At 59.7% G+C, this 24,833-nt stretch overlaps 2 protein-coding genes across 2 annotated transcripts; both read left to right on the top strand.

Annotated features, from left to right (window-relative positions):
- The first annotated feature begins 487 nt into the window (after window positions 1-487).
- On the top strand, window positions 488-5,343 carry PPP1R1B (protein phosphatase 1 regulatory inhibitor subunit 1B). Its single transcript, XM_065039425.1, has 8 exons — window positions 488-744; window positions 1,702-1,762; window positions 2,324-2,346; window positions 2,786-2,861; window positions 3,033-3,161; window positions 4,046-4,114; window positions 4,613-4,762; window positions 4,845-5,343. The coding sequence occupies exons 1-8, from the start codon at window positions 664-666 to the stop codon at window positions 4,931-4,933; spliced, it is 678 nt and encodes a 225-aa protein (XP_064895497.1). The 5' UTR covers window positions 488-663; the 3' UTR covers window positions 4,934-5,343.
- A 171-nt stretch (window positions 5,344-5,514) lies between these two features.
- On the top strand, window positions 5,515-24,766 carry STARD3 (StAR related lipid transfer domain containing 3). The gene is made up of 15 exons (XM_065039350.1): window positions 5,515-5,664; window positions 10,989-11,271; window positions 13,927-14,004; window positions 14,236-14,313; window positions 14,407-14,460; window positions 14,564-14,681; window positions 15,785-15,883; window positions 16,419-16,474; window positions 16,766-16,858; window positions 18,210-18,272; window positions 19,265-19,360; window positions 19,915-19,994; window positions 20,303-20,407; window positions 21,613-21,706; window positions 23,869-24,766. Exons 2-15 carry the CDS (start codon window positions 11,056-11,058, stop codon window positions 23,971-23,973), a joined length of 1,335 nt encoding a protein of 444 aa, XP_064895422.1. The 5' UTR covers window positions 5,515-5,664; window positions 10,989-11,055; the 3' UTR covers window positions 23,974-24,766.
- The last annotated feature ends 67 nt before the right edge of the window (window positions 24,767-24,833 follow it).

Below are 24,833 nucleotides of genomic sequence, written 5' to 3'. Positions count from 1 at the left end.
CCAGCACACAGGCAATAGGACATTTGAGGCGTCCCATGTCCCCGTGGGTGTCCCCTGGTCACGTTGCCCCATGGATTGCACCCCGAAGGAGCAGCGTACCTGTCCCATGGGGTGGCAGCAAGGTCTCTGTGGGGCACGGAGCAGCGGGAGGGGATTCCCTGGTGCCCCTCCAAGGGCAAGAGTGGCCCGTCCCTTGTCCCCTGCCCCTGTCTCTGTGCCCTGCCCGCCTGCGGCTCTGTGGGGAAACTGAGGCACGAGGATGGGGACTCACCTGGTGACACCCACCCCTGTCCCGTCCCACCTGGCCACAGTGACAAGGTGCCACCCCCCCCGGCAGGGAAGGGGTTAAGGCCCCCCGCCCCGCGAGTTGGCTGAACCCCCTCGGGGGCTCCCCAAGGGCTCATTACCGAGGCCTCAGCCCCCCTGCCCGGGGGAGATGAATAATTCAGCGCCTGGTAGGAGACGTGTCCTCCCTCCCTTCTCCTTCCTCCTCCTCCTCCTCCTCCTCACCGGCTCTGCCTTCCCCACCTCCCGCCGCTCTCAGTCCTCTCCGTACCCAGCCCCGGGTGCCACCGAACTCTCTGCTCGGCACCGGTGGCAGAGAGCCCCCTGTTCCCCCCTGTCCCCGACCCCGGCCAGCAGTGGTGACACAAGGTCAAGGCCATGGACCCCAAGGACCGCAAGAAGATCCAGTTCTCGGTGCCGGCGCCCCCCAGCCAACTGGACCCCCGTGCCGTCGAGATGGTGAGGGGGGACATTGGGGTCACATCGGGGGGGTTCCTCGTCCCCCCGAGGCCACCGGCAGCGCTGGCCAGCACTGCTGGTGACCTCAGGGGGACGAGGGACCCCCCCAATGTGACCAGGACAGGAGGGGTGGGATGGGACCCGGAGAGCAGGACAAGGGGGATTGGTGGGGGCAGCGGGGACATGGGATGGGACAGGAGGGACAGAGGGGACAGGACTGGATGGGGACAGGATGGGAGAGCTCCAAGGTCCCTATGTGAGCCACTGTCCCGCACAGAGGGAGAGTTTTGCAGGGGGACAGGGATGGGGATGGGGATGGGACAGGAGGGAAAGGAAAGGATGGAATGGAGGGGACAGCAATGGGACAGGAGGGAAGGAAAAGGATGGGACGGAGGGGACAGCAATGGGACAGGAGGGAAGGGAAGGGATGGGATAGAAGGGACAGGATGGGGACAGGGATGGAGCAGACAGGGATGGGACAGGAGGGAAGGGATGGGATGGAGGGGACAGGACATGCTGGGGGACAGTGCAGCCACCCCCAGTTGGTTGTGCCCAGCCTGAGGGGACATCCCCAACCCCAGTCGACGTCCCCAGCCCCAGGGAATGTCCCCAGCCCCAGGGAACTTCCCCAGCACACACCGGACCCAGAGCCCCCATGGAGGGTCTGGGCAGGAGCTGGCGCTCTTATGGGACCAGGAGTAACCAGGGACACCATGGGGACCCTGGGATGGGGCCATGGCCCCTCTGTGGCTTCAGCAGGGACCCCCCACCCCAGGGACCCCTGTGCGGGTCACAACTGGGTGTCCCTGTCCCCTTGTCCCCCCTGTGCGCGGCCCCACACACTCCCTGCCAGCGCCCACGGCATGCGTGTGGAGTCTTGGTCCTGGGGCGCAGGGCAGGGGGACAGGAGACCCCCAGGTGTCCCCAGCTGGGTGGTGACACCCTGCCGTGCCCCAGATCCGCCGGCGGAGGCCCACGCCAGCCATGCTCTTCCAGCTCTCCGAACACTCATCCCCAGGTAAGCGGGACAGGGACCCCAAGGATGGGGACAAGGGGCAGGGATGGATGCGATGGCAGGGGACATCTGGTCCAGTGACGGGAGGTGGTGGATGGGATGGGACATGGTGTCACTGATAGGATTGGGTGGCAGGGATGGGACACCATGGTAGAGATGGGATGTGGTGGCAGGGAGGGGACACTGTGGCAGGGAGGGGACAGAGTGCCACATAGAGGATGGGGTGGCAGGGATGGGACATGGTGGCAGGGAGGGGACAGGGTGCCACATAAAGGACGGGGTGGCAGGGATGGGACATGGTGGCAGGGAGGGGACAGGGTGCCACATAAAGGATGGGGTGGCGGAGATGGGACGTGGTGGCAGGGAGGGGACAGGGTGCCACATAAAGGATGGGGTGGCAGGGACGGGACACAGTGGGGGGACAGGAGGCGGTGGCAGGTCCCTGGGGGACAGGGCAAGTCCCTGGCGTGGGGGTCTGGGGGTGGGCAGGGACCTGCTGGTCCCCATTGGGTGCTGGTGTCCCCCGTGCCCCTCACCCATCTCTCCCCTGTGCTGCCGACCCAGAGGACGAGAACCTGCCCTACCAGGTGAGTGGGCGCCGGGACCCCTGGGTGTCCCCACTCCCCCCAGGGTGTCCTCATTCCCCCCAGGTGTCCCTGCTCCCCTGTCCAGTGGTTCCCTGGGTTCTGGGGGGGTTACTGGGGCCCAGCCCCATGCCCTTCGCCCCGTCCCGTCCTGTCCCTGTTGCTTATCAGTTGCCGGCACGGGCACACAGCGCTGGTGGAGCCATGGGCTTGGCCGCAGTGCAAACCGCCTCGTGACCATCGCGGGGACACCAGGGTCCCCAAAACTGGGGTCCTCATCCTCGGGGAGGGCTCAGCTTTGACCCCCACCTCATCCTGGGGTTGCCACCATGAGACCACATCACAGCTCCCCATGGGGTACCAGGCTCTCCAGGGGCCGTGGTGACCCCAGCACGGTGCGGGGACACCAGGACACTGTCTCCAACGCCGGTCCCTCCCGCAGCGTGCCTCCGGCGAGGGCTGCCTGCTCAAACCAAAGAGGACCAACCCGTGTGCCTACACGCCACCCTCGCTCAAAGGTACCGGCTGGATGGGGAAACTGAGGCACGGGGGCTGTGTGGGGCGGGCTGGGGGCACCCGGGTACACTGTCCCCCCCGCCCCTCCCAGTGCCATGTGGCTCTGTGAGGAAACCCCAGTGCTCCCAGTGCTCCCAGTGCCCGGAGCAGGGTTGACGCTGGTGCCCCCCCAGCGGTGCAGCGCATCGTGCAGTCCCACCTGGAGAGCGGCCTGGCCGGGGGTGACAGCTCCGACGGGGAGGCTGATGACGGGGACCACGAGCTGTCCCGTGCCTGTGACCCCGACAGTGTCCTCGAGTCTGGTGAGGGGGACGGGGGACAGGGGACGGGGCTGCTGGAGCCTGGGGGGGCACAGGGACATGGGGACAGGGCTGGTGGAGCCCAGAGGACATGGGGACAGGCTGCTACAGGCTGCACTTGGGGACAGGGGGCTAGGGATGCTGGGGTGCAGAGATGTGGGGAGGGGACTGCTGGAGCCCAGGGGACATGGGGACAGGATTGATGGAGCCTGGGGTCATAGGGACAGGAGTGCTGGAGCCCAGGGGACATGGGGACAGGGCTACCACAACCCAGGGGACATGGGGATGGGGGAACAGGGATGTCGGAGTGCAGGGGGTGCAGGAATGCAGGGAGGGGACTGTTGGAGCCCGGGGGACATGGGACCAGAGCTATCATAACCCAGGGGACATGGTGACAGGGATGTCGGAATGCAGGGGGTGCAGGAATGCAGGGAGGGGACTGCTGGAGCCCAGGGGACATGGGGACAGCATTGTTGGAGTCCTGGGGACATTGGGAGAAGGGGACGGGGCTGCTGCAGCCTGGGGTACGTGGGACAGGATTGCCAGAGCCCAGGGGACAAGGGGACAGGATTGCCAGAGCCTGGGCGACATGGGGACAGGGCTGCTGGAGCCCAGGGGTGCAAAGGCAGATGCCACCACCCCCTGTAGGCCTTGGGGACAGGGTGGGTGCGCGGGGGGACACAGCCCGGCTGCTGCCAGTGCTGCCTGGCCCCGCTCAGCCCATGGGGGCCACCACGTCCCCCCGCCGGGCAGTGTCTCCGTCCCCTGCCGGGGCTGCGGTGACGCCAGCCGGACCCCCGGCCGCGGGGCTGACGTGCCGGCTGCCGGTGCCGCGGTGCCGCGCGTGTCGTCCCCTGTCCCCCGCTCATCACCCACCGCCCGAGCAGCCCCGGGGAGCCAGGTCAGAGCCGAGCGGAGCTACTTCCCCGCTGGCCCCAAGGCGCACAAACGGAAAGGTAACGGCATGGGGACAGCGCGGGGACAGTGGGGGGACAGGGCTGCCCACCTGCCTGCTGTTGGGGTGCTGGGGCTCAGGGACCTGTCCCCCCAACCCTGGCTGGGTTGGGGTGCAGGCAGTGGGGTCACGCCAGAGCTGGGGGTCCCTGGGGCTGTCACTCTGTATCTGGGGGTCCCCTGGGAGCTGGGGATCGGTCCAGAGTTGGGGGTCCCTTGGAGCTGTTGCCCCAGAGATGGGGGTTCCCCTGGGAGCTGGGGGACTCCACGGGCTGTCACCCCAGAACTGGGGGTCCTCTCGGAGCTGGGGGCCACCGGGGGCCATCAACCCAGAGCTGGGAGTCCCCCAGGAGCTGGGGGTCAGCCCAGAGTTCGGGGGTCCCCAGGGGCCATCATCCTGGAGCTGGGGTCCCCCTGGGAGCTGGGGGTCCCCAAGGGCTGTCACCCCAGAGCTGGGGGTCCCTGGGGGCCACCAGGGCCACTGGTCTGGTTGCCCGCAGGCGGGCAGAAGGTCTCCTTTGCGGGTGGCATGGAGGAGCGCGGGGACGCCCTGAAGTCGCTGACAGTGTCTGAGATCCCCGAGGACCCCGAGGGACCGGAGGGTGACGAGGAGGAGCCGGGACGGGAGCAGGAGGACGACGGCACCGGGGGTACGTGGGGTGTCACCCCTGCACCCCCCACCCCTGCCGGGTCCTGTGCCTGACCCTGCCGTGTCCATCTGTCCGTCCCCAGAGCGGCGACACGTCGGCTTCGCGGAGGTGCCCTCGCGCCCCATCGGCACCGAGCGCCACTCGCCCACCTTCCCGCTGGGCACCAGTTAGCCAACAGTGGCCACCACCGGCCACCAGCGGCCACCACCGGCGGCCCCCGCCCGCAGCAGCTTCGCCTGTGCCCCCCCCGCCGCTGCCTGCCCTGCCTGCGCTTCGTGTGCCACGACAGTGACCATGGCCATGGCGTGCCATGACCGTGACCGTGACCTTGACCATGACCGTGACCTTGACCATGACCGTGGCCATGCAGACCAGACCCCCAGCCTGGCCATGGCCCCCCCGCTTCGGTGCCGGGGGTCCCGTCCCCGGGGACCCCCCGGAAGGGGCCGCCGCCCCGGTTGCCGGGGCAGGAGCCGGGGATGGGACCCCCCTGGGGCTGTGGGGTCTGGGCTCCCCCAAAGCTCCTGCCCCCCGCCCGTCGAGCAGAGCCCCCCTCCCCGCAATAAACGGCTGTACAGAGAGACTGGAGCCTGCTTGGGGGGCTGAGCCCCGCGTTTGGGGGCAGTGGATGGGGGGGGCACATGAGCGGGGAGCTGTGGGGCAGCGCTATGGGGCCAGCCCTCCCCGCCGCGGGGATTGGTGTCTCCCTCCCCGCACTGCCCCCCCCGCGGTGGGGAATGGTCTCACCCTCCCACCGCCCCGCCTTGGGCCCGCCCACCACCGGAGCTGGTTTGCGCAGGCGGAGCCTCAGGTTCACTTCCGGGTTGGAGGCGGTGGCGGGGCCGCAATTCGGGGTTCGCTTCCGGCGGGGACCGGCACCGGGACCGGCACCGGGCGCGCAGGTACCGCGGGCGGGCACAGGCCGGGCCGGGCGGGCGGTTCCGGGCGCTGCTGACGGCTCTGAGCCCCCCGCTTCAGGCCTGACTGGCGGGCCGAGTTCCCGGGTCCCGGCGCTCCGTCCTGCCGGGGCCTGTTGCCGGTTCCGCGGCGGCGCAGGGCCCGGGGTGCGGGAGAGCGGGATGTGCGGAGCTCCCGGTACCGGCGGGTGGAAACCTCGGCCCTGCGATTTCGGGGGGTCGTTCTGAATATGAGCCCCGGGGAGGAGGAATCGCGGGGGGGTCGGGAGGCTGTTTGGGGGGGTGCTGGGGGTCTGAGGGGCGTGTTGGGCGGCAGAAGGGCTTGATGAGGGGCTGTTCAGGGGGTGGAGGAGCTTGTTGGGGAGCAAAGGGGCTTGTGGGGGGGTGAGAAGCTTTTTGAGGGGTTTGTCCGGGGGTAAAGGGGCTTGTCGAGGGGGTTTTTGGGGGTTGAGAGGCTTCCTGAGGAGCAGAATGGCTTCATGAGGGGCTGTTCAAGGGGCAGAGGGGCTTGTTGAGGGGCTTTTAGGGGGTTGAGAAGCTTTTTGAGGGGCTGAAGGGCTTGTTGAGGGGTTTGTTGGGGGGCAAAGGGGCTTGTTGAGGGGCTTTTGTGGGGGTTGAGAGGCTTGTTGAGGGACAGAAGGGCTTGATGAGGGGCTGTTCAAGGGGCAAAGGGGCTTGTGGAGGGGTTGAGAGGCTTGTCCAGGGGCTTTTGGTGGGGTTGAGAAGCTTGTTGGGGGGTTGAAAGGCTTGTTGAGAGGCTCCCTGGGGTCACAGGGGTAGTTTGGGTTCCCAGTGCTGCTCTCCCCTCAGTCCCTTGGCAAACGCCACCCTGAACGGCTCCGTCCGGAACATCTCGCGGTGATCCCGGTGCCCACCAAACCGCTTTTCACGGCCCTGGGGGGCTGCTGGGCGTGCGGGGGTTCACGCCGGGGTTGGATGTGCTGTGATCACAGACACGTCCCCGCTGCATCAGCACCGGGGGCTCCACAGAGTCCCCGAGCTTTGTCCTCCTCCCTTTGGGGCTGTGGGGACGGCGGGTGCTCCGTGGGGTGTCACTGCCCTTGGAGACCCCCCCTTGCCCTGGTAAAAGCAGCACAAAACCTCTCGCCGCTCCACAAAACCCAGTGACAGCTGGGGTGAGACGTGGCTGGGACTTTGGTCACGGCACAAGGACACCAGACACTGCTGGGGGTCCCAAAGTAGCTCCCGGCGGGGGGGGGAAGGAACTACATGGACCCCCCCAAGGTCCCGGCTTTGAATGTGATGGGGCCTGTCTGGTGGTTTGCTGAAAATATTGAGTCACATCATGTGTTTTTTCAGAGTGAGGTTTAGTGTCTAATTTACTTTAACGTTGGTGATTTTTGTCTTAAAGGTGTTTTTTCCCGATAGGAAGCTCAGACACTGTTTGTGTTTGTTCTCAGAACCTGGTGAGATTCAAGCAGGGTCCTGTTCTGGGGAGGAGCAGCCCCGTGTCCCAGGACAGTTGGGGTTGAGCTGCTGGAAAGCAGCTCTGCGGAGAAGGACCCAGGGGACAACAGGGTGACCATGAGCCACCAGTGTGTCCCTGGGGCTGGTGGCGTCATGAGGTGAATCCTCCCCCTCTGCTCTGCCCCAGCTGCAGTTCTGGGTCCAGTTCTGGGCTCCCCGGTTTAAGAAGGACAAGGAATTACTGGAGGGAGTCCAGGGAGGGACACAAAGATGCTGAGGGGTCTGGAGCATCTTTGTGATGAGGAGACTGAGAGAGCTGGGGCTGCTGAGCTGGAGAAGAGAAGCTGAGAGGGACCTGATCAATGGATCAATATGTCAGGGTGGGTGTCAGAGGATGGACCAGACTCTGTTCAGTGGTGCCCAACGCCAGGGTGAGGGGCAACGGGCACAGACTGAAACACAGGAGGCTCCATCTGAACACGAGGAGAAACTTCTTCCCTTTGCAGTGCCAGAGCCTGGCCCAGGCTGCCCAGAGCGGGTGTGGAGTCTCCTGCTCTGAGACATTCAAACCCCTGGACCCACCTGTGTGATCTGCTCTGTGACCCTGCGTGAGCAGGGCTGGGGATCTACAGGGGTCCCTGTAACCACAACCACCCCATGATTCTGTGAAACACCCGCAGTTGGTGGCTCTCAAGGGCCTGTCCCTCTCCCCCTCCAGGCGTTTTCTCTCCTGGTGCAGCGTTCGGTGCAAACACTGTAACTCTCAGCGGAGGTGACACGAGAATTGAGCTGTTGAAGTCGTCATGTGAGCCGAGAAGACACGTTAATAGGAAGTCGGGGGCGCGGGAGGGAAGGAGAAGTGGTGTCACGAGATGGAAAAGCTTCTTGCTGTAAGACAGGTCATTAACATGCAAACGTGCACTGATGAGGAGCGTGTGATTTGAGTCTGAACGCTGAGAGTGGAAAGGGGTGACACTGTGGAGGGGGTGACACCAGGGAGGGGTGACACGCAGGGGCAGCCCTGGCCATTCCCAGGGACGGGCCGTGTCTCAGCACAAGCCCTGGCTCCAGTTTGGCCCCCAGTTTCCCACTGGGCTGGACGGGGACGCCGTGTTTTGCCGTCAGACCCAGCGCTCACTTGGTGTTGTCTCTGCGTGTCACTGGCTGCTTCTCTGTGTTGTCTTCCCGCGATGGTGGCATCACCTCTTGTCCCCACAGCCCCTCTCACCTCCTGCTTTGTCCCCAAAACAGGAGGTGTCACCAGCCAAAAAAATCCCAAATCTTTCCTCAAAGCCTTGGGAGCCTCTTCTTTTAAGCAGAAAAGCTCTGAGGGGTCCCCAGTGGCCCTTTTGGACTGTGCTACCGTCACCCAGGGTGTCCCTCGCGCTTCCCAGGCTGTCGTGTGGGAGCTGCGCTGCTCCAGAGCCCCCAAAAGTGGCTTCAGGGTCCTCAAAAGCAGCTCCAGAGCCCCCGAAGCGGCTTGGGGTTCTGCAGCGAGATCAGTGCGGGCTGCGGAGGATGTCTGAATGCATAATACAACACCAGGGCGCTCAATAATTTATCTGTCACCCAGAAAGAAAAAGAAACACCACATTTCTACACGTTGCCATCCAGCCCCTGCTCTTTCTGCTCAGAGCTTGCTCCAGTCGGGCAGAGGCGTCAAATGTTCCTCCCAAACCCTCCTCTGGCCCATGGTGCTCTGAAGGCAAAGCCCTTTTCTCCTATTTTTACCCCAAAAGCTGCTTATTGCTGGTTGGTTTGGGACGGGCGTGTTTCTGAAGTGGTGTTAGACCCGACCGGGAAGGCTGGGTTTTAGTGACAAGTGGGTTTAAGCTGCACAAGGGTTCATGTCCCCAGGCTGTGCCGTGTCCCCTGTGCCGCAGAGCAGCCCCAGTCGTGGAATCGGGGCTGTCGAGTCTCTCCGGGTGATCTTAAAGCGCTGTGAAAGTTGCGGGGAGCTGCCTAAGTGCAAAGCGGTGTTTGCGGGCGGGAGGGGGAGATCTCCGGCGGCCCCCGCGCCACCCGATGTTTTATTCAGCGCTCACAGATGTCTCCAACTTTTCGCAGCAGCCCAGGGCCGCGGTGGCTGCGGCTGATCCGAAGTGACAAGTGTTCCAGCTCCTTCCGAAGCGCCTCCGAGAGAGACTGACGGGGATGTGACAGGACTCCGGCTTTGTTCCCTTCCCCGGGGGGTTGGGATGCAGAAATTGCTGGCGCAGGGACCCAGAAACGCCCCCAAAAATCAGGTTGTGCTCAGGTCTTGCGGTCACTCCAGTGTCCGGTGGGACTCGGCAGCTTGCCTGCCCCTTCCCGCAGGTCTGGGTACAATCTCAGGGCTCTTGTTGTAGAATCAGAGAATCATTTTGGTTGGAAAAGCCCCTCAGGATCAGACATTCTGCGGCTGCAGCCTCCTGGTTGTTACAGGTGTGATCTGCTGCAGACACACAAACCTCACTTGTGTTCTGGATGATGCAGAACTGCTGGGACAGTGGTTAAGGCAGCAAATAATCTGTGTTTTTGAAGGCAAAACATCCTCGGGCAGGGTTCTGTTGCGGAGAAGGCGTTGGTAGCTGTGTCTTTGCCGTGGGTGACGCAGAGCTGAGGACTGATAGATCCCCAGCCTGACCTGTTTTGGCATCGTCGCTCCTTGTTTGTCCCCAGCGTGTGCTCAGTCGCACGCTCCGTTAGCGTCGTGGCTTCCTTGTGCCGGGCTGACGGAAAGGAAACGTTTCCATACAATGGTTGGCACGGGCTGCATGAAAACAGCCTCCGGACCTTGACACCTCGCTGGCATGGGGTTGTGTGCCCGCAGCTCTGTCCCCCGCCCAATTCCTGCTGCTCCGCTTGGCCCGAGTTGGGTGTAAAACCCACCGTCTCGCTCCCGATTCCTCAGCCGTGTGGGGTGGGATCCAACGGGATCACCAGCTCCTGAGGTTTTAAGATTTACCTTTTGCAAAACCCCTGGGAGGTTCATGTCCCTCCCCATGGGGAAGGATGGTGCAGCCTGGGGTGGCTCCGGGATCCTGGGGCTGTTCCCTTTTGGATCACGAGCTTCAATGGGAACCCCCTGAGGCCCCTTTTCCTGCTGCCGCGATGTCTCCGTGGGATTTGCCATCTGCTGCTCTGGCCGCAGCCGCTGGTTTGGCTCGTGGTGCCGTGAGCCTGTTCTGGGCGGCTGCCCCTGGGTCCTGGTGACACTTGCTGGTGGCTCCAGGGACCCTCTGAGCCTTTCGCAGCCAATTCCTCCATCCCCGGGGTGAGCTGGGTGGATGGGGGGTCCCTGCCTGCGCGGTGCTGGGTGAGATGGGGCAGCCTGGGGTGTCTTTGCGGCAGAGACGGAGCCCAAAAAGCTGATCTTGGCCTTTTCCCTCAGGAACTGTGTAAAGCAGACAGGATCTGATTTGATATTAGAACTAGGGAATCATTTTGGTTGGAAAAGCCCCTCAAGATCATTGAGTCCAACCATAACCCAGCCCTGGCACTGCCCCATGTCCTGAGAACCTCATGTCTGTCTGTCCAACCCTCCAGGGCTGGTGACTCCAGCACTGCCCTGGGCAGCCTGTTCCAATGCCCCACAGCCCTTTGGGGAAGAAATTGTTCCCACATCCAACCTCAACCTCCCCTGGCGCAACTTGAGGCCGTTTCCTCTGCTCCTGGTGCTTGTTCCTGGGGAGCAGAGCCCGACCCCCCTGGCTCCAAGCTCCTTTCAGGCAGTTCAGAGATCAGAAGGTCTCCCCTCAGCTCCTGTTCTCCAGCTGAACCCCCAGGTCCCTCAGCCGCTCCATCACACTTGTGCTCTAAAAACAGGAATATCGGCCCTTAGAGCGGGGAGGCAAAGGGGTATCTGGAAGCCTGAGTGTCCCCTTGGTGTCTCTCCGCAGGTGACGACGCTCTGACGTGGCCGATGTTGCCCCGGTTGCTGTAGGACCCAAGTCTCTTGGGCCGAGGATGCACAAACCCACAGATCTGCAGCAGGACCTGGATCGAAGCCTCCCGGCCATCGCCTCCATCAGCACCTCCCTGTCCCACAGCCAGGGCTTCTCCCCGTACTGCTACTTCTCTCCCGAGAAGAGAAAAGCCATCTCGGACGTGAGGAGAACCTTCTGCCTCTTCGTCACCTTCGACCTGCTCTTCATCTCTTTGTTGTGGATCATCGAATTGAACGTAAGTTGTGGGGAAGCAAATCCATGGAGTCTTTGCCCTTTTAAGTTGTGCTTTATTTTTTTGCATGCAGTTCCCTCCCCGTTAATTGCTCTGTCACAGAAGTCTTGGGCCAAGTCTTTGTTTGTTCTTCCCAGCGATTTGTGCTGGCTGAGAAACCCCCGCGCACTTAAGCGTAAACTAAAGTCCAGCGCGTTTCCTGTAACCGGGCTCTGTTGTGGCGGTCCTGGGTCGTTAACACCATCACATCTCGTGCTCTGTGCCACAGTGTAATGAGATCTGCGGCCCTGGAATTGCCAGGTCGAGCACTTGGCCACGTTTCCCTCCTGCTCCCCTCGCTTCGAGCAAAGCCAGGAGCGTCCGAGGAGCGAGGCGGGGTGTGCAGACCCTCCTCTGGCCTGTCTGGCTGTTGGGCAGCAACAAAAGGGGCTTTGAGCTTTGATCTCAGCGACTAATCTCAGCTCCCGAAGGCAGGAGGTGCTGCTTGCGGCACTGCGAGGGTTTCAGTCCCCTCCACAGGCCCCTGCGTTTGCTCCTGTGTCGACTGCGGCCACGACCAGGGAAATCCAGTTTATTTACCTCAGACCCATCAGGTCAGATTTACTCCCTGAGCTGTATTTTGGTTGATATTTCCTGAACTGCACCCGGCTGTTCTCAGCCGTGCAGGTGGTGGGTTCCAGGAACCGCATGTCCTCGCACGGAACGACCTCCGCAGAGAAGCGAGATGAACAGATAGAGCCCAGCGCCGGTGTCTGGCCTTTATTTATCAGCACTGGATCCTGCGCTCACTTAGCAGCTCTTATCTCTGCCCCGTTTATCTCCTGGGTGTCTGCACTTAACAGATTGCCCCAGCCAGCAGCTCCCTGGCTCTGCCCACGCGATATTGGGATCCCAAAGAGACCTCAGTGCCCCCAAAATTTGCACAAAGCATCTCTTGGGCAGCATTCCCACCATGCCAATGGTGTCTTGGACCCCAGCCCCTGCTCTTGTCCCTGTTTCCTGGGTTGTTTTGAGAGCTGCTGTCTACAAATCAAAACCAATCCAGCCCTGGGGAATTAATATCTGCCAGCGCGGTCACCAGGGTGATTGTGAGCGTAGGTCGTGCAGGTAGCCATTAATGAGTGACTAACTGCTGATATTTGGGCCCTGAGCCGAGATGCTGCATATTTAAAGCTATTAGGGTAGCTTATTTGCCTGGTTATGAAGAGCAGCGATTTTATATCATGACTAATGCTTTTTTTATCAAACGGTTTCCTTCGCTGCGAGATAAGCCGAGCAAATTGGCCCTTGTTAAATGTCTGTTGCCTGCAAACTGTAATCCTGCGAGCTTGCTGCTCTCGGAGATGGAGAGATGCCTCGGATGGTTCTTCTCCCTGGTATTGGCTTGTATTTAAACTGAAAAAACTCACAGAAATCGGAATACAAAGCCTTTTCTTGCGTCTTCACCTCCTGCAACATCTCACAGTGCAGGGAGGAGGTTTTTGGTGGCAGCTCAGCGAGTCCTGTAGCCACAAATCAGCTAAAGCAATAATGCAGAGCTTCGCTCCCCCTCTCCCTGAATATTAAGCCCCAGCCCTGACCTAGAGGGACCGTTTCCCAGCGGCTGCCTCTTCTGCCCTTGGCCACGCCGACCGGAGGCTGCCAGGACACCGGGCTGCCAAGACCTGGCCTGAGATCCACTGACTTGTTCCTCACAGATCATCAAACAGCTGTCAGCCTGTCCCCGCGCCCCGGCCAGCTGGGCCGCGTTCAAACCAATCGCCTAAAGGTGAAGCATTTGTTCCAGTTACCTGAGCCAGCCCCTTCCTCATAAACAACCATTCCAGGCTCTGGAGAACGAGGATTTATGGCATCAGAAGTACCAGGGCTGGCGGGTCCCGGGTTAGCTGGGGGTGAGGTGAGATGGCTCTTCCACGAGCTTTTTCCTGTGTGATATCGCAGAAAGTGGTTTGGCCTCTTAACAGACACAGACTGCGAGGAAATCGGATTGTCCCTTGTCCTCCTCTCCTCCCTCTGCCCCTTTCCCCGTTTCAACCTGCTGCTTGGCTTCTTCCATCAGGATTCCCGCAGCCGTTGTGGGGAGAGGAGAGGGGACCCCTCAGTGCTTTGCACAACGAGGGTGATTACACCTTAAATCCCTCCAGGTTGTTGAGCGACCCCTGAGGGCCCTTGCAGGGGAAATGTTTTGATTGTCCAGCTCTGTTCGGCACATTTCCAAGGAGAAGTGGTTTCCCATGGCTTTTCGTTTGCTCCGTGTCCCCTCCCATAGGGCTGATGGTTGTCACCTGAAGCCACAGGTAGAGGTGAGGTCTGACCAAGGGCTTTAGGCTGTGAGAGTTGCGGTTGGTGCTACTGGATGTGCTGAGCCAAAGGAGCCACTTTTTGCTGTTAGAAAACCCCCAGGTAGAAGTTTTGAATGTTCTCCAGCTCTGGCTGCCCGACTCGCGCTCCTTGGTGTGAAATCAGGGGTGAAATGGGATGTTTTACCCTCCCGAGGTCCCGCGTTGGCTGACGAGGCCATGCCGTGCGTTCAGCGGGTATTTGTGTGCCTGATGCACAACCTGACCCCCCCGGTAGCCCTCGCTCAACCACGTTCCTCCTCCCATTAGTTTCTTCCCATTGCACTCAAGCGCTTTCTGCTCTCCTGTCTCCTTGCAGACCAAGGACGGCATTCAGAAGAACCTGAGGAATGAAATCATCGAGTACCGCTTTCGGACCTCTTTCTTTGACATATTTGTGAGTATCTCAGAGTGCTGCGGGTGAGAAAACACCTTTGAGCCCAGGGGAGGGTGCTGGGGTCTCCCCGCAGCTTCACCCCTCAGCAAACCCAGGCAGTTCACAGCCTTGAGCCTGTTGGTTTAGGTGACAAAGTCCTCGGGTGCCCGTGTCTGTGTGCTCCCAGCACCTGGCAGAGGGACAAGGGCAGTGACGAGCGTCAATGCCTGTTTGTTGCTGTTGTTTTTCAAGGTCTTGGCTTTCTTTCGGTTTTTTGTGCTGCTGCTGGCCTATGCCGTCGTCAGGCTGCGCCACTGGTGGGTCATCGCGGTAAGAAGGTCGTTTCTTTGCTTTCCTGTGTTTAGTTTTCTCTCTCCGCCTGGAGTTCGTGGGGATCTGAGGTCTGTAAATTTACTTTTTCAGGTCACTACATTGGTATCCAGTGCCTTCCTGATCGTGAAGGTCATCCTCTCCGAGGTTGGTTTCCTCGGGCTCGCAGGGGAATCGCTTTGCGACTACTTGACGCTGCTGTTGTCCCATTTGTGTAAATTCCCTGTTGTTTCTTCTTTTTTCCACTCAGCTTCTGACCAAAGGGGCTTTCGGTTATTTACTCCCTATCGTCTCCTTTGTCATCGCTTGGCTGGAGACTTGGTTCCTGGATTTTAAAGTCCTCACTCAGGAAGCAGAAGAGGAACGCTGTAAGTATTTTGCTCCTCTCTGGGAGGAGTTGGCAGAATAAAACCTCCGGGCCTGGGGTTTCTGCTGCTTTGGCAGCACCTTGACAGAGATGACATTTATGGAGAAGTGATCTCCAGGCTGGCTGCGGTGTGAAGTGCCTGACTCAATGCTGCGATGGTATATAAGCCCCTTTAGGGGAAGAAAATACCAGGTTATAAAAAGCATCTTTTAATTGAGCGGAGAGAAAAAACAAAAGTGCCAAATTCCCCGGTGTCTGGATCCCGAAGCCAAACGTGTTGGAAACAAAACTCACCTCTGCAGCGGAGAAAATGTTTTGAAACAGTGGGACAGGTGCCAGGCGGCCTGTTGGACTCTCTGTCTCGGGATATCTGTCTTCAGATCGGGCTGGAGACCTTTCCGAGAGGGATCGCTGCACTCCCAGACACGTTAGAGGGGCACAGCGTGAGTTACGGCCTGTGAAATGGTACAACCTTTAGTCTCTGAGTTCAAGACTAAATGGAGATTGAGCCTGACCTAATGTTTTATTACAAATTACCCCGCGGTGCCGGGCGCCTGTAACTTCCAAGGGTCCTTCTAGGGAGTGGGTGCTCAGCCCGGGCTGGCACAGCCACCCCTTCCTAAAGGGGTTTGTTGCTCTCGCAGGCTTAACTGGTGAAATAAGACGGGGAAATGGCACGTAAATGAAGTATTTGTCAAGCGAGGCTCAATCAGAAGTGCTCTGACTGACTGGAAAACACCAGAGGATGTTTGAGTCTTGCAAGGAGGCTTTAAGATAAAAAATGATCAAGTGTTTAATGCCTCTATTGGATTAGGCTCAGGTTCCAAATTGCTTCCAGGGGAAGCTCTTATTTAATTAGATGCTTAATCGCCTTTGGATTTGACAGGCAAAAGAACCCATTGATCTCCATGCAGATAAAACGTCTCAAACAAAAGATGAGGCAACAGGAGCTGAAAAGCTTGTGGGCTGGCTGGTGCCGGTGGGAAAAAAACAGCTGTATCTGGAGGAAAGCGGCCGGGAGGGCGGTTGGGTGGGGGCCCTGGGACCCCGCGGGGTCGAAGGGCTGGGTGTTGCGTGTGGCAAACCCGGTGCTTTGGTTCGCAGGGTACCTGGCGGCCCAGGCCGCGGCCTCTCGCGGGCCCCTGCTCTACCCCGGCGCCCTTTCCGAGGGGCAGTTCTACTCCCCACCGGAATCCTTCGCAGGTAGGACGTCCTCTCCTTGCTTCCCACTTGTGTTCCCCTCCTGGCGTTTCTCATGGGGCTGCTCAGGTCCCTAATCGCCTCCTCCCGAGTTCTGCAACTGCCTGAAAGGAGCTTGGAGCCGGGGGGGTCGGGCTCTGCTCCCCAGGAACAAGCGCCAGGAGCAGAGGAAACGGCCTCAAGTTGCGCCAGGGGAGGTTGAGGTTGGATGTGGGAACAATTTCTTCCCCAAAGGGCTGTGGGGCATTGGAACAGGCTGCCCAGGGCAGTGCTGGAGTCACCAGCCCTGGAGGGTTGGACAGACGGACACGAGGTTCTCAGGGACATGGGGCAGTGCTGGGGTGGGTTATGCTTGGACTCCATGATCTAGAGGGGCTTTTCCAACCAAAATGATTCTGTGATTCTATGTCCCTGCTCACGGCAGGGGGTTGGACTGGATGAGCTTTGAAGGTCCCTTCCCACCCAAACCATTCCATAGTTCTATTCTACGTACAAGTGGTGTTCATCGGCCCTGTGTTAATTGTCTGCTTCCCCCCAGGCTCGGACAATGAGTCGGATGAGGAAGGCGCGGGGAGGAAGGCGCTGACAGCTCAGGTAAACTGAATGTTGTGCATCTCGGAGCCCTTTGCCTGCTGGAAACCCTGACGTTCAGGCGGGAGACTCGCTGGTGGACGCAGCTGGTGTGTGGATACAAGCCAGGGCGGGAAGCGTGACTTTGAGCTCTAAAATGAGGCCTCTGTGACCCAAATTAAGAGATTTCTGTGGTGCGGTGATGGGAAATCTCCCGTTTCCCTCTGCCAGCCCTGGGAGGGGGGCGGCGAGCCTTGCGCGCGCGTTTCAGCCTTTCTGCAACCCCAGCTAATGAAACCTTCCCCTCTCTCCTAGGAGAAGGAATATATCCGACAAGGCAAAGACGCGATGGAGGTTGTGGACCAAATCCTCGCCCAGGAGGAGAACTGGAAGTTCGAGAAAAACAATGCAAGTGTCCGTCCCCCCCTCCCCGCCCCACCTGCCGGCAGAAAGCGCGGGCGGCTCAGCGAGAACCGCGCGGACAAACGAGGCCTTTGAAACCTCCTTGCGCCATGAAAAATTAACAAGCGTTACAACGACCTGATTGAATTAGGAATCTATTCCAGTTCAGTTAAATGTAAAATCCCCTCTTATTTAATTAGATGTTTAATTGCCTTCCTGTTTGACAGGAGAGAGCCCGTCGCTCGTCCCTCTGGACGGTGGGGTGGGCAGCTCACCTTTGGCAGGTGTTGGGATGCCAAGCTGTTGGTGCGGGGACAGCGGGGACACCCCAGCCCAGCCCTGTCCCTACAGCTTCCGCTCTTTTTCCCCCATAAAACGCCTTTGAGGTGCTGGGAGACTGAGCCAAGCTGGGTCTGGCCTTTCTGGCCAGCTTTGGGAGCAGGAACAGACTCCTCCTGCCACCCCCAAAGCTGTTTGTGTCCCCTCCTCCCCTAGGACAGGGACTTTGTGGGTGCTGGAGTGTCAATTTGGGACATATCTTTCCGCTGTGGCTTTGCCAAAGGGTTTTGCACGTCTCGGCTCTTGCTTCGGGGCAGCCCAGAGGATGCACAGAGCAAAGCGATGCCCCGCCACGTTCCTCACCGTGCTGGTTTGTTCCTTGAGCTACAGCAGAGTTTTTGGGGGTACCTACAGTTCCTTTCTCTCTCCAGTGGGGTGGTGAGAATGGGGCAGTGTCTCTGCCCCCTAAAACCAACCTCGCTTTCTGCTCGTGGGCTCACGACACGATTGGGGTGAGAGCCCTGCAAACTGCAGCCTCATCTGGTCTTTCAAATTCCCCCGTCAAGTGATCCATTGTCTGATGCCAAACTAGCTGGGCAGATTGTTTTCTTTATCCAAAGTGGGGGGGGGATGGATTTAAATAGACTAATCAGAGTTTAACACAGGGCTAACGATGAAAGGTTATCGTCTGTCCATCCCAAATCCCCTCAGGGAGTCTCTTCTGGGATGGAGGTAACAACAGCAGCGTTGGCAAAGCAACTCCTCTCTCCTACCCCTTGTTACAAAGGGAATTTGACCTTGACGGGAGTTTACAGGCTGGCACGGGGCGGTTTCTTTTTCTGTCTCATCACCGCTGCCTCTCCGGGTATTGTTTTGTTGATGGAAATTTGTGCACGTGCATCTGAAATGTGCTCGGTGCCATTGCTGCGCCGGGGTCACCGCCTGCTGTCCCGGGGTGGGACAGGGGACAGTTGAGGGTCCTTCAGAACAACACGGGTCAGCATTTTGCAAACTTCTCCCCTAGATGGAAACCGTTTATTTTCCTAATGTAAACGCGACTTTCTTATTTCTTCCGCAGGACTTTGGTGATGTTGTTTACACTTTCGAAATACCTTTCCACGGCAAGACCTTTATTTTAAAGGTAAGAAGCTTCCCAGATCGCTGTGTGGCACAGGCAAACGGTGACTGCACTGCTCAGAGCCGCGGCTCAGCCTTCCCCCTCCCTCCTGGCCCCGGCAGGACAGGTCAGGCTGCAAAACACACTCTCTGTGCTCGAGACAGATGAACCACACTTGCACGCTCCGGGGAATCTCTCCAGGAAAACCCCTTGGCCGGCAGACAAACTCCCCAGCAAATAACGCTGAGCCCTGGTCTCTGCTGGTAGAAACGGGAGCAGGTGATTGCAAGACTCCTTTCCAACCCCAGCGTCTAGGACTAATCTGACCAAGGAGGCTAATTGCAACTAATTGCCAGCAAGACCAGGGCTGAGTGTGCGTCTGCTGCTGCCTGGCATGGAGCAGAGCTGCTCGGAAGAGCCTTGCCCTCTCGCCGGAGCGGCTTGGCTGTAAACCACGCTTTAATGAAGCGTCGGTGCTGCGGTGGCTTTTCTTTGTTCCAGTGCATATGTTGCCTCGTTGGCAGGAGCTGCCGATGGAGCGGCTCTGTGTTCGCGAGGAAGAAAAACTGGATGGTCCCACTTTATTGCGTTAACCGTTTGCCTCCAAAGATCCCCCGTCCCATGGGGACCTGGAGAAATAAATGTGCTGGAGCTCAGAAGAGCTTTTTGGCCGCTTCCTGAAGTGATAACACACGCAGCAGAACTGATAGAGCAGGGTGAGGGTGGGAGAGGAGCCAGCCCATGGTCTGTCTGTCCGGCTGTGTTACAGACAGACATCTGCCCTCTCACACCAGCACAGCCCTTGGCAGCAGTTCAACCGCTGCCAAAACCTGAGGTTTGCTCTGTCCTGGCTCCACGTGCGCCCTGGGAACAGGAGCACAGTGACACAGAGGTGACAGCCCTGTGACAGGCTCCCCTCCTGTATTTTCCCCGTTGTTCTTTGTGATCTGCCTGGTGTTCCTTAAAAATAATCCTTGGGGGGGGGCTCTGGCTAACGGCTCTGGCTCTGTCCTCAGGCTTTCCTGCAGTGCTCTGCTGAAACAGTTTACCAGGAGGTTATTCTCCAGCCCGAGAAGATGATCCTGTGGAACAGAACGGTGGCAGCTTGCCAGGTGAGCGTGCCAGACAAAGATGGCTTAATCACAGGAGCTCCTTGGAGCGGAGAGCTGACGCTTCCCCCGGTCCAGCACCGGCTGTCGGTGGCGCCCGGGTCCTTGCTGGAGCTGAGCTGGATCCGAGGCGCTGAGGCGTTAAATCTCCGCCGCTCATCCATACGATGCGAATGCTCCGCGGCCGCCAGCTGCACGCGTGTGCCCGTCCAAAAACCCACGAGGTGGGCAGGGAGACGGGCCGGCAGCTGAGCCAAGCCTGCGTTTGCTTGCTAGATTCAGGGCGTTTTGAGCTGTTTCTGTGGTGTGGGATCCAAAGGCAACGCCTTTGCCCGCTCCCGAAACGCAGCGGGACCATTCCCAGGGCAGGTGACAATCCTGCGCACGCACTGCCAAAGCTCTCGTCCCCGTCAGCCCTGGATCAGCTGCTAAAAACCCTCCGGTTGCTTTGAAACCTGGTGCTGTTTTGGGGCCGGGTCCACGCTGCCCGGCTCTGGGCACATTCAGACCTGCCGGCACAATCTGAGGAAATCCTTCTTTCTTTTCCCCCCTCCCAGATCTTGCAGCGGGTTGAAGACAACACGATCATCTCGTACGATGTGGCAGCTGGGGCTGCAGGCGGAGTTGTGTCCCCGAGGTCAGTTTATTCCACTGTCTGCTTTTACCGAGCTCCCTAAACACCCCTGAACACCCTCCCAAGGCACTGGGAGCTCCCGGTGTCAGCGAGTGACGCTTCCAAAGGCCGTGAGCCCCCGAATTCTCCTCCAGACATTGCTGGCAGGAGCCTCAGAGCTCAAAATCTGCCCCGGTCAGTCAGTCAGTCCCCCTGATAACCACGTTGACAAACTTCTGCCGCGACCTTTGCCGGCAATCCGGAGAGTGGGATCTGCTCCTTCCCAGCCCCACGCGTGTTTTAAAGCAGTCGGCGCCCTTTTCTTTCCTTAGGGACTTTGTGAACGTGCGACGGATTGAGAGAAGAAGAGACAGATACGTTTCCTCAGGGATGTCGACCACGCACAGCCTGAAGCCTCCGCTCTCCAAGTATGTCAGGTAAGACCCAGCTTCTGGTTTGGTTGTATTTTTTTAGCTGATATCTGACACACTCACTTCACTTAAGCTTTAGGGCAAAGAGCCACTTAAACGCAAACCCTGCTGTCTTTCTGGCAGCGTTTGCAGGAAGCTAATCTGTTTGTGGAACTAAACCTTGGCTTCCCTTGTTCTTCTCCCTTTGTTAACGAAACTCTGAGCGCCGCTCGGGCGTTTCCCAGCTCTCAGCTCAGGGGACTGAAGGTGCCGATCAGTAACAGCACAAACCCCGACCCAGTCCGCATCCTGTTTATGTAACAGTTAATTCCCAAACGAGGGCCAGTTGCCATTTCGGAGGGGCTGTTAACAGCTGCTCGTGGCTCGCGTTGCGCCTCTCGGATGCCTTTTGCTTCTCGTAAGCTGACTTTAAAGGCTACGGACACCGAGAGATGGTCCCATGGGTGAAATGAGCTGCGTCAGGATGGAGCAGCTCCCGAAACCTCGGCAGGTCTTTGGCCTCTCCCCTTCGGAAGGGCCAGCTCTGCCGGCCGGTGATGGATCCCGGTGGGGTTATTTTCACGGAACAAGGACTCCTTGTTGCTGTCTGCTCCGCTGCCCGGGGCCCAGCTGTGCCACTGCGCGCACTGACTTTGTTTTTCCTAATAATCTGGTTAAAGTAATTGACATTTTAACTCGGAGCCATTACAGCTGCCTCAGTCTATTTAAGAGCTGGGGACTTCAGACCCTGGAAAAAGCTTTTGTAAAAAGGATGCAGCAAAAATAGTGTGATCCTGGAGAGGGGAATGTGTATTTGGGCTGTGTGTGAGCACAGCTCTCCTCTCAGAGATGGATCAGATGGTGTGAAGAAGGATCTGGGGGCTGTAGTGACTGCGCAGAGCTTCCCTGCCGCTCATTTTTCCTGGGGGAACCTCTTATTTTCCCCCATTTCCCCAGGATTTTCCCTCGGAAAGCTCCCCGTGGATGAAGAGCTGCTGTCGGTCCGGAGGCAAAAGCTGCGGCTCAGCCGGCGGCTCTGGCACCGCCGCTGCCAAAGCACCTGTGGGAAAGCTGCCTTTCCAAAGCCGGCTCCTCCGAGCATCTGCTCGTCCCCCGGGGGGCTCTGTGGGCAGAGGGGGCGGCTGCAGGACCCACACGATTCACCCCAAAGCGCTGCAAAACGGTTTCTCGGCCGGTCCCGACTCTGACTTTGTGCTTTCGCTTCCCCGCAGGGGTGAGAACGGACCCGGAGGATTCATCGTGCTGAAATGTCCCAGCAACCCCAGGGTCTGCACCTTCATCTGGATCCTCAACACGGATCTGAAGGTAAAAACAAAACAGCTCTTTGCCGTCTCCTGTCCCCAGCAGAGCTCAGCGGGGTCCCCTGCGCGCTCAGGACCCGCTCCCCGCGCCTGCTGCTGCTTCTGGAAGTGGCTCCGTTTCAAAGGGACTCGAATTTTGCTGGTGGAGGTTAAACGCCAGCTGAAAATCCCCCTTTTGATCCCCAAAAGAAAAGTGTGAGGTGGGGAAGCTCTTCCTCCCTTGGCAGAGATCTCACTTGGGGTTTCACATCTCTGGTGGGGAGGAGATTTTTATCCTATTTAGGGACCAACAATAGTGGTGTGTGGCGATTCCCTGACACCCCCCACGTGTGGGGTCATACCCGCCGTGCGAGACCCCCCAACTCTGGAGCTATTTGGGGAATCGTGTGTAGAGTCCTCGCTGGCGTCCCGGACAAAAGGCTGAAGGAGCCGGGCTGGGGGGAGCGGAGCTGGCTCCGTGTTCTTCCTCCGCTGAAGGTTGACGTGGAGACGGCGCTGCGGCAGCGAGCACAAAGGCTCCATTCAGCACTCTGCTGCGGCCCCCTCCCCTCCCACGTCCCTCCCTCCCCACAAAGCCCAGCGGCTCCCGCCTGCTCAGAAAACGCTCGGGGAAGGATTTTTGGGAGCGTTTGCCCGGGCGGTGAGCGCAGGAGCAAGAGCAGAGTCCCAGAGGTGTGTTTTCCTGCATGGATTTGGCTCAGACGCCTTTTCCGCCCCTCGATAACGAGGGATAACGAACCCGTTTTGGTCGTGCAAGATGAAAAGATGCTCCTTGCGCTTCCCGGGCTGGAGAGACCTCACCCTCTGCTGCTGGAAGAAATGTTGTAGTGGATGAGTTATTAATAACCTGCTTCTCAACTGCTTCCACCATCTCCCTGCTGGTACACAGACCCCTCTCTGGGCTCCCTCGCGATTTCCTTTGGCCCTGGAGGAGTATTTATAGCACATGGCTCATCCCTTCCTGCGACCCAGGGTGAGAATTACACACACGTGTGTGTGTGTTTGTGGCCGTGACGCAGCTTCACCCCGCAGCTCCTTTCGGGAAGGCGGCTGAAATGGCCCCTGGACTGACGATCCCACAGTGTCCTGCATACAAAACCTGCTCCGGGGACAAATCTCTGCCCACTGCCCTGCTGAAACACCCCCGTCCAAGGTGGGGGGCCCCTCCTCTGCCTCCCTGACCCCCCAAGGACAGTTTTCCGGCCATCCCTGACTGCTCAGACCCCTTCTCTGCCCCAGGACCCTCTGCAAGCCCCCACTGCTGCTCCCAGCCCTTCCTCAGCTCCCTTCCCCCGCAAAAACGAGGATTATCTCCTTTTTGATGCATCTCACATAATAGATCACAGGCCGAGGCGGTTGGAGCTGAGTCGTGCAAGGGTTTGCTTTTTCTTTTTTTTAAAGAAATCAAGTTTTAGTTCCTCCCCCGGAGCAAACTCCTGCAAAGCAGCAGCTCCCCCTGCGCCGCTCGTGCGTCCCCAACCCGGTCGGGATCAGCCCCCCAGGGGAGGAGCAGCCCCGTGTCCCAGGACAGTTGGGGTTGAGCTGCTGGAAAGCAGCTCTGCGGAGAAGGACCCAGGGGACAACAGGGTGACCATGAGCCACCAATGTGTCCTTGGGGCTGGTGGCGTCATGAGGTGAATCCTCCCCCTCTGCTCTGCCCCAGCTGCAGTTCTGGGTCCAGTTCTGGGCTCCCCAGTTTAAGAAGGACAAGGAATTACTGGAGGGAGTCCAGGGAGGGACACAAAGATGCTGAGGGGTCTGGAGCATCTTTGTGATGAGGAGACTGAGAGAGCTGGGGCTGCTGAGCTGGAGAAGAGAAGCTGAGAGGGATCTGATCAATGGATCAATATCTCAGGGTGGGTGTCAGATGGACCAGACTCTGTTCAGTGGTGCCCAACGCCAGGGTGAGGGGCAACGTGCACAAACTGAAACACAGGAGGCTCCATGTGAACACGAGGAGAAACTTCTGTCCTTTGCGGTGCCAGAGCCTGGCCCAGGCTGCCCAGAGCGGGTGTGGAGTCTCCTTCTCTGAGACATTCAAACCCCCTGGACCCACCTGTGTGATCTGCTCTGACCCCAGGTGGGGCTGGGGATCTGCAGGGGTCCCTTAACACCAACCACCCTGTCACTGTCACTCTGTGACCCCCTGTCCCTTTGTCCCCGCAGGGCCGCCTGCCCCGGTACCTGATCCACCAGAGCTTGGCCGCCACCATGTTCGAGTTCGCCTTCCACCTGCGCCAGCGCGTCGCCGAGCTCTCCGGCAAGGCCTGAGCAGCGGGACCTGCCCCGCCGGACGTTCCTCCGCGGCTGGGGACAGACAGGAGGGGACCCGTGGCCCCCAGGTCCTCGCTGTGACCCCCAGGAGCTGGTGCCCTGTACTAACAGCTGAGCTGAGGCCAGGGGGGGGCTCAGCTCCTTCCCCCACCGCCATTCCCCCCTAACTGGGTCCTGCACCCATGGACTGTTGCGTGCCAAACCTCTGCCCCCTCCTTGGGGTCTGACCCCCTCTGTCCCTCACACAGGACTGGGGGCTCATCTGTGACCCCCCCAACTGCTGTATTTGTGCCCCACAAGAGGGGCTTGAGGAAAAGGCCACAGTGGGGTGAGGACACAGCTCCGTCCCCTCCCCCTCTCCGCATGAAGCCCCCCCAGGGCTGTGACCCCCCCTGCGGGAGAGAATGGGGGCTCTGACACAGGGACCCCCCCCCACCCCAGACTATCCCCTGGTGCTTTGGGCTGCCCCCCCCAGGGCTGGGCTGAGCTCATCCCCCCCTACCTGCAGCTCCGGGGGGGGGGCAGAGCATGATTTGCCTTAAAGCAGAGACTTTTATCCCTTTTGGGGGGGTGTGGGGGGGATGCGGGGGCGACTGCAGCTTCTTTCTACCTGCGAGCGCCGGTGCCGTGTTCTGCGCTATAAATGGGAACAGCGCGGGGGCACACGCGGCAGCGCTGCGGGGTGGGGGGAGCACCCACGCTGGCCCCCCCCGCCTCTCTGCCCCCCATTTCGGGGGGGTCCACCCACGGGGGGGGTGTCGGAATAAAAAGCCGTGCACTGTTTGCAGCCCCTCGGCTTCCACGTGCCCTTTGTAACCAGGTGTGGGGGGCTGGTGTAACCTGAGCCCCCCCGGCCC

Source organism: Columba livia, chromosome 23 (genome assembly GCF_036013475.1).
Source record: "Columba livia isolate bColLiv1 breed racing homer chromosome 23, bColLiv1.pat.W.v2, whole genome shotgun sequence".
NCBI classification, from domain to species: Eukaryota; Metazoa; Chordata; class Aves; order Columbiformes; family Columbidae; genus Columba; species Columba livia.
The sequence above is the reverse complement of the archived record's forward strand: the minus strand, read 5'-3'. Positions and strand labels throughout refer to the sequence as shown.

Coding starts and splice junctions, on each gene's coding strand:
- PPP1R1B (XM_065039425.1), top strand. CDS start 664: ATGGACCCCAAGGACCGCAAGAAGATCCAGTTCTCGGTGCCGGCGCCC. Junction 2,347..2,785: donor ACGAGAACCTGCCCTACCAG/GTGAGTGGGCGC, acceptor TCCCTCCCGCAG/CGTGCCTCCGGCGAGGGCTG. Junction 2,862..3,032: donor CACGCCACCCTCGCTCAAAG/GTACCGGCTGGA, acceptor GTGCCCCCCCAG/CGGTGCAGCGCATCGTGCAG.
- STARD3 (XM_065039350.1), top strand. CDS start 11,056: ATGCACAAACCCACAGATCTGCAGCAGGACCTGGATCGAAGCCTCCCG. Junction 18,273..19,264: donor GCAAGACCTTTATTTTAAAG/GTAAGAAGCTTC, acceptor CTCTGTCCTCAG/GCTTTCCTGCAGTGCTCTGC. Junction 19,361..19,914: donor GAACGGTGGCAGCTTGCCAG/GTGAGCGTGCCA, acceptor CCCCCCTCCCAG/ATCTTGCAGCGGGTTGAAGA.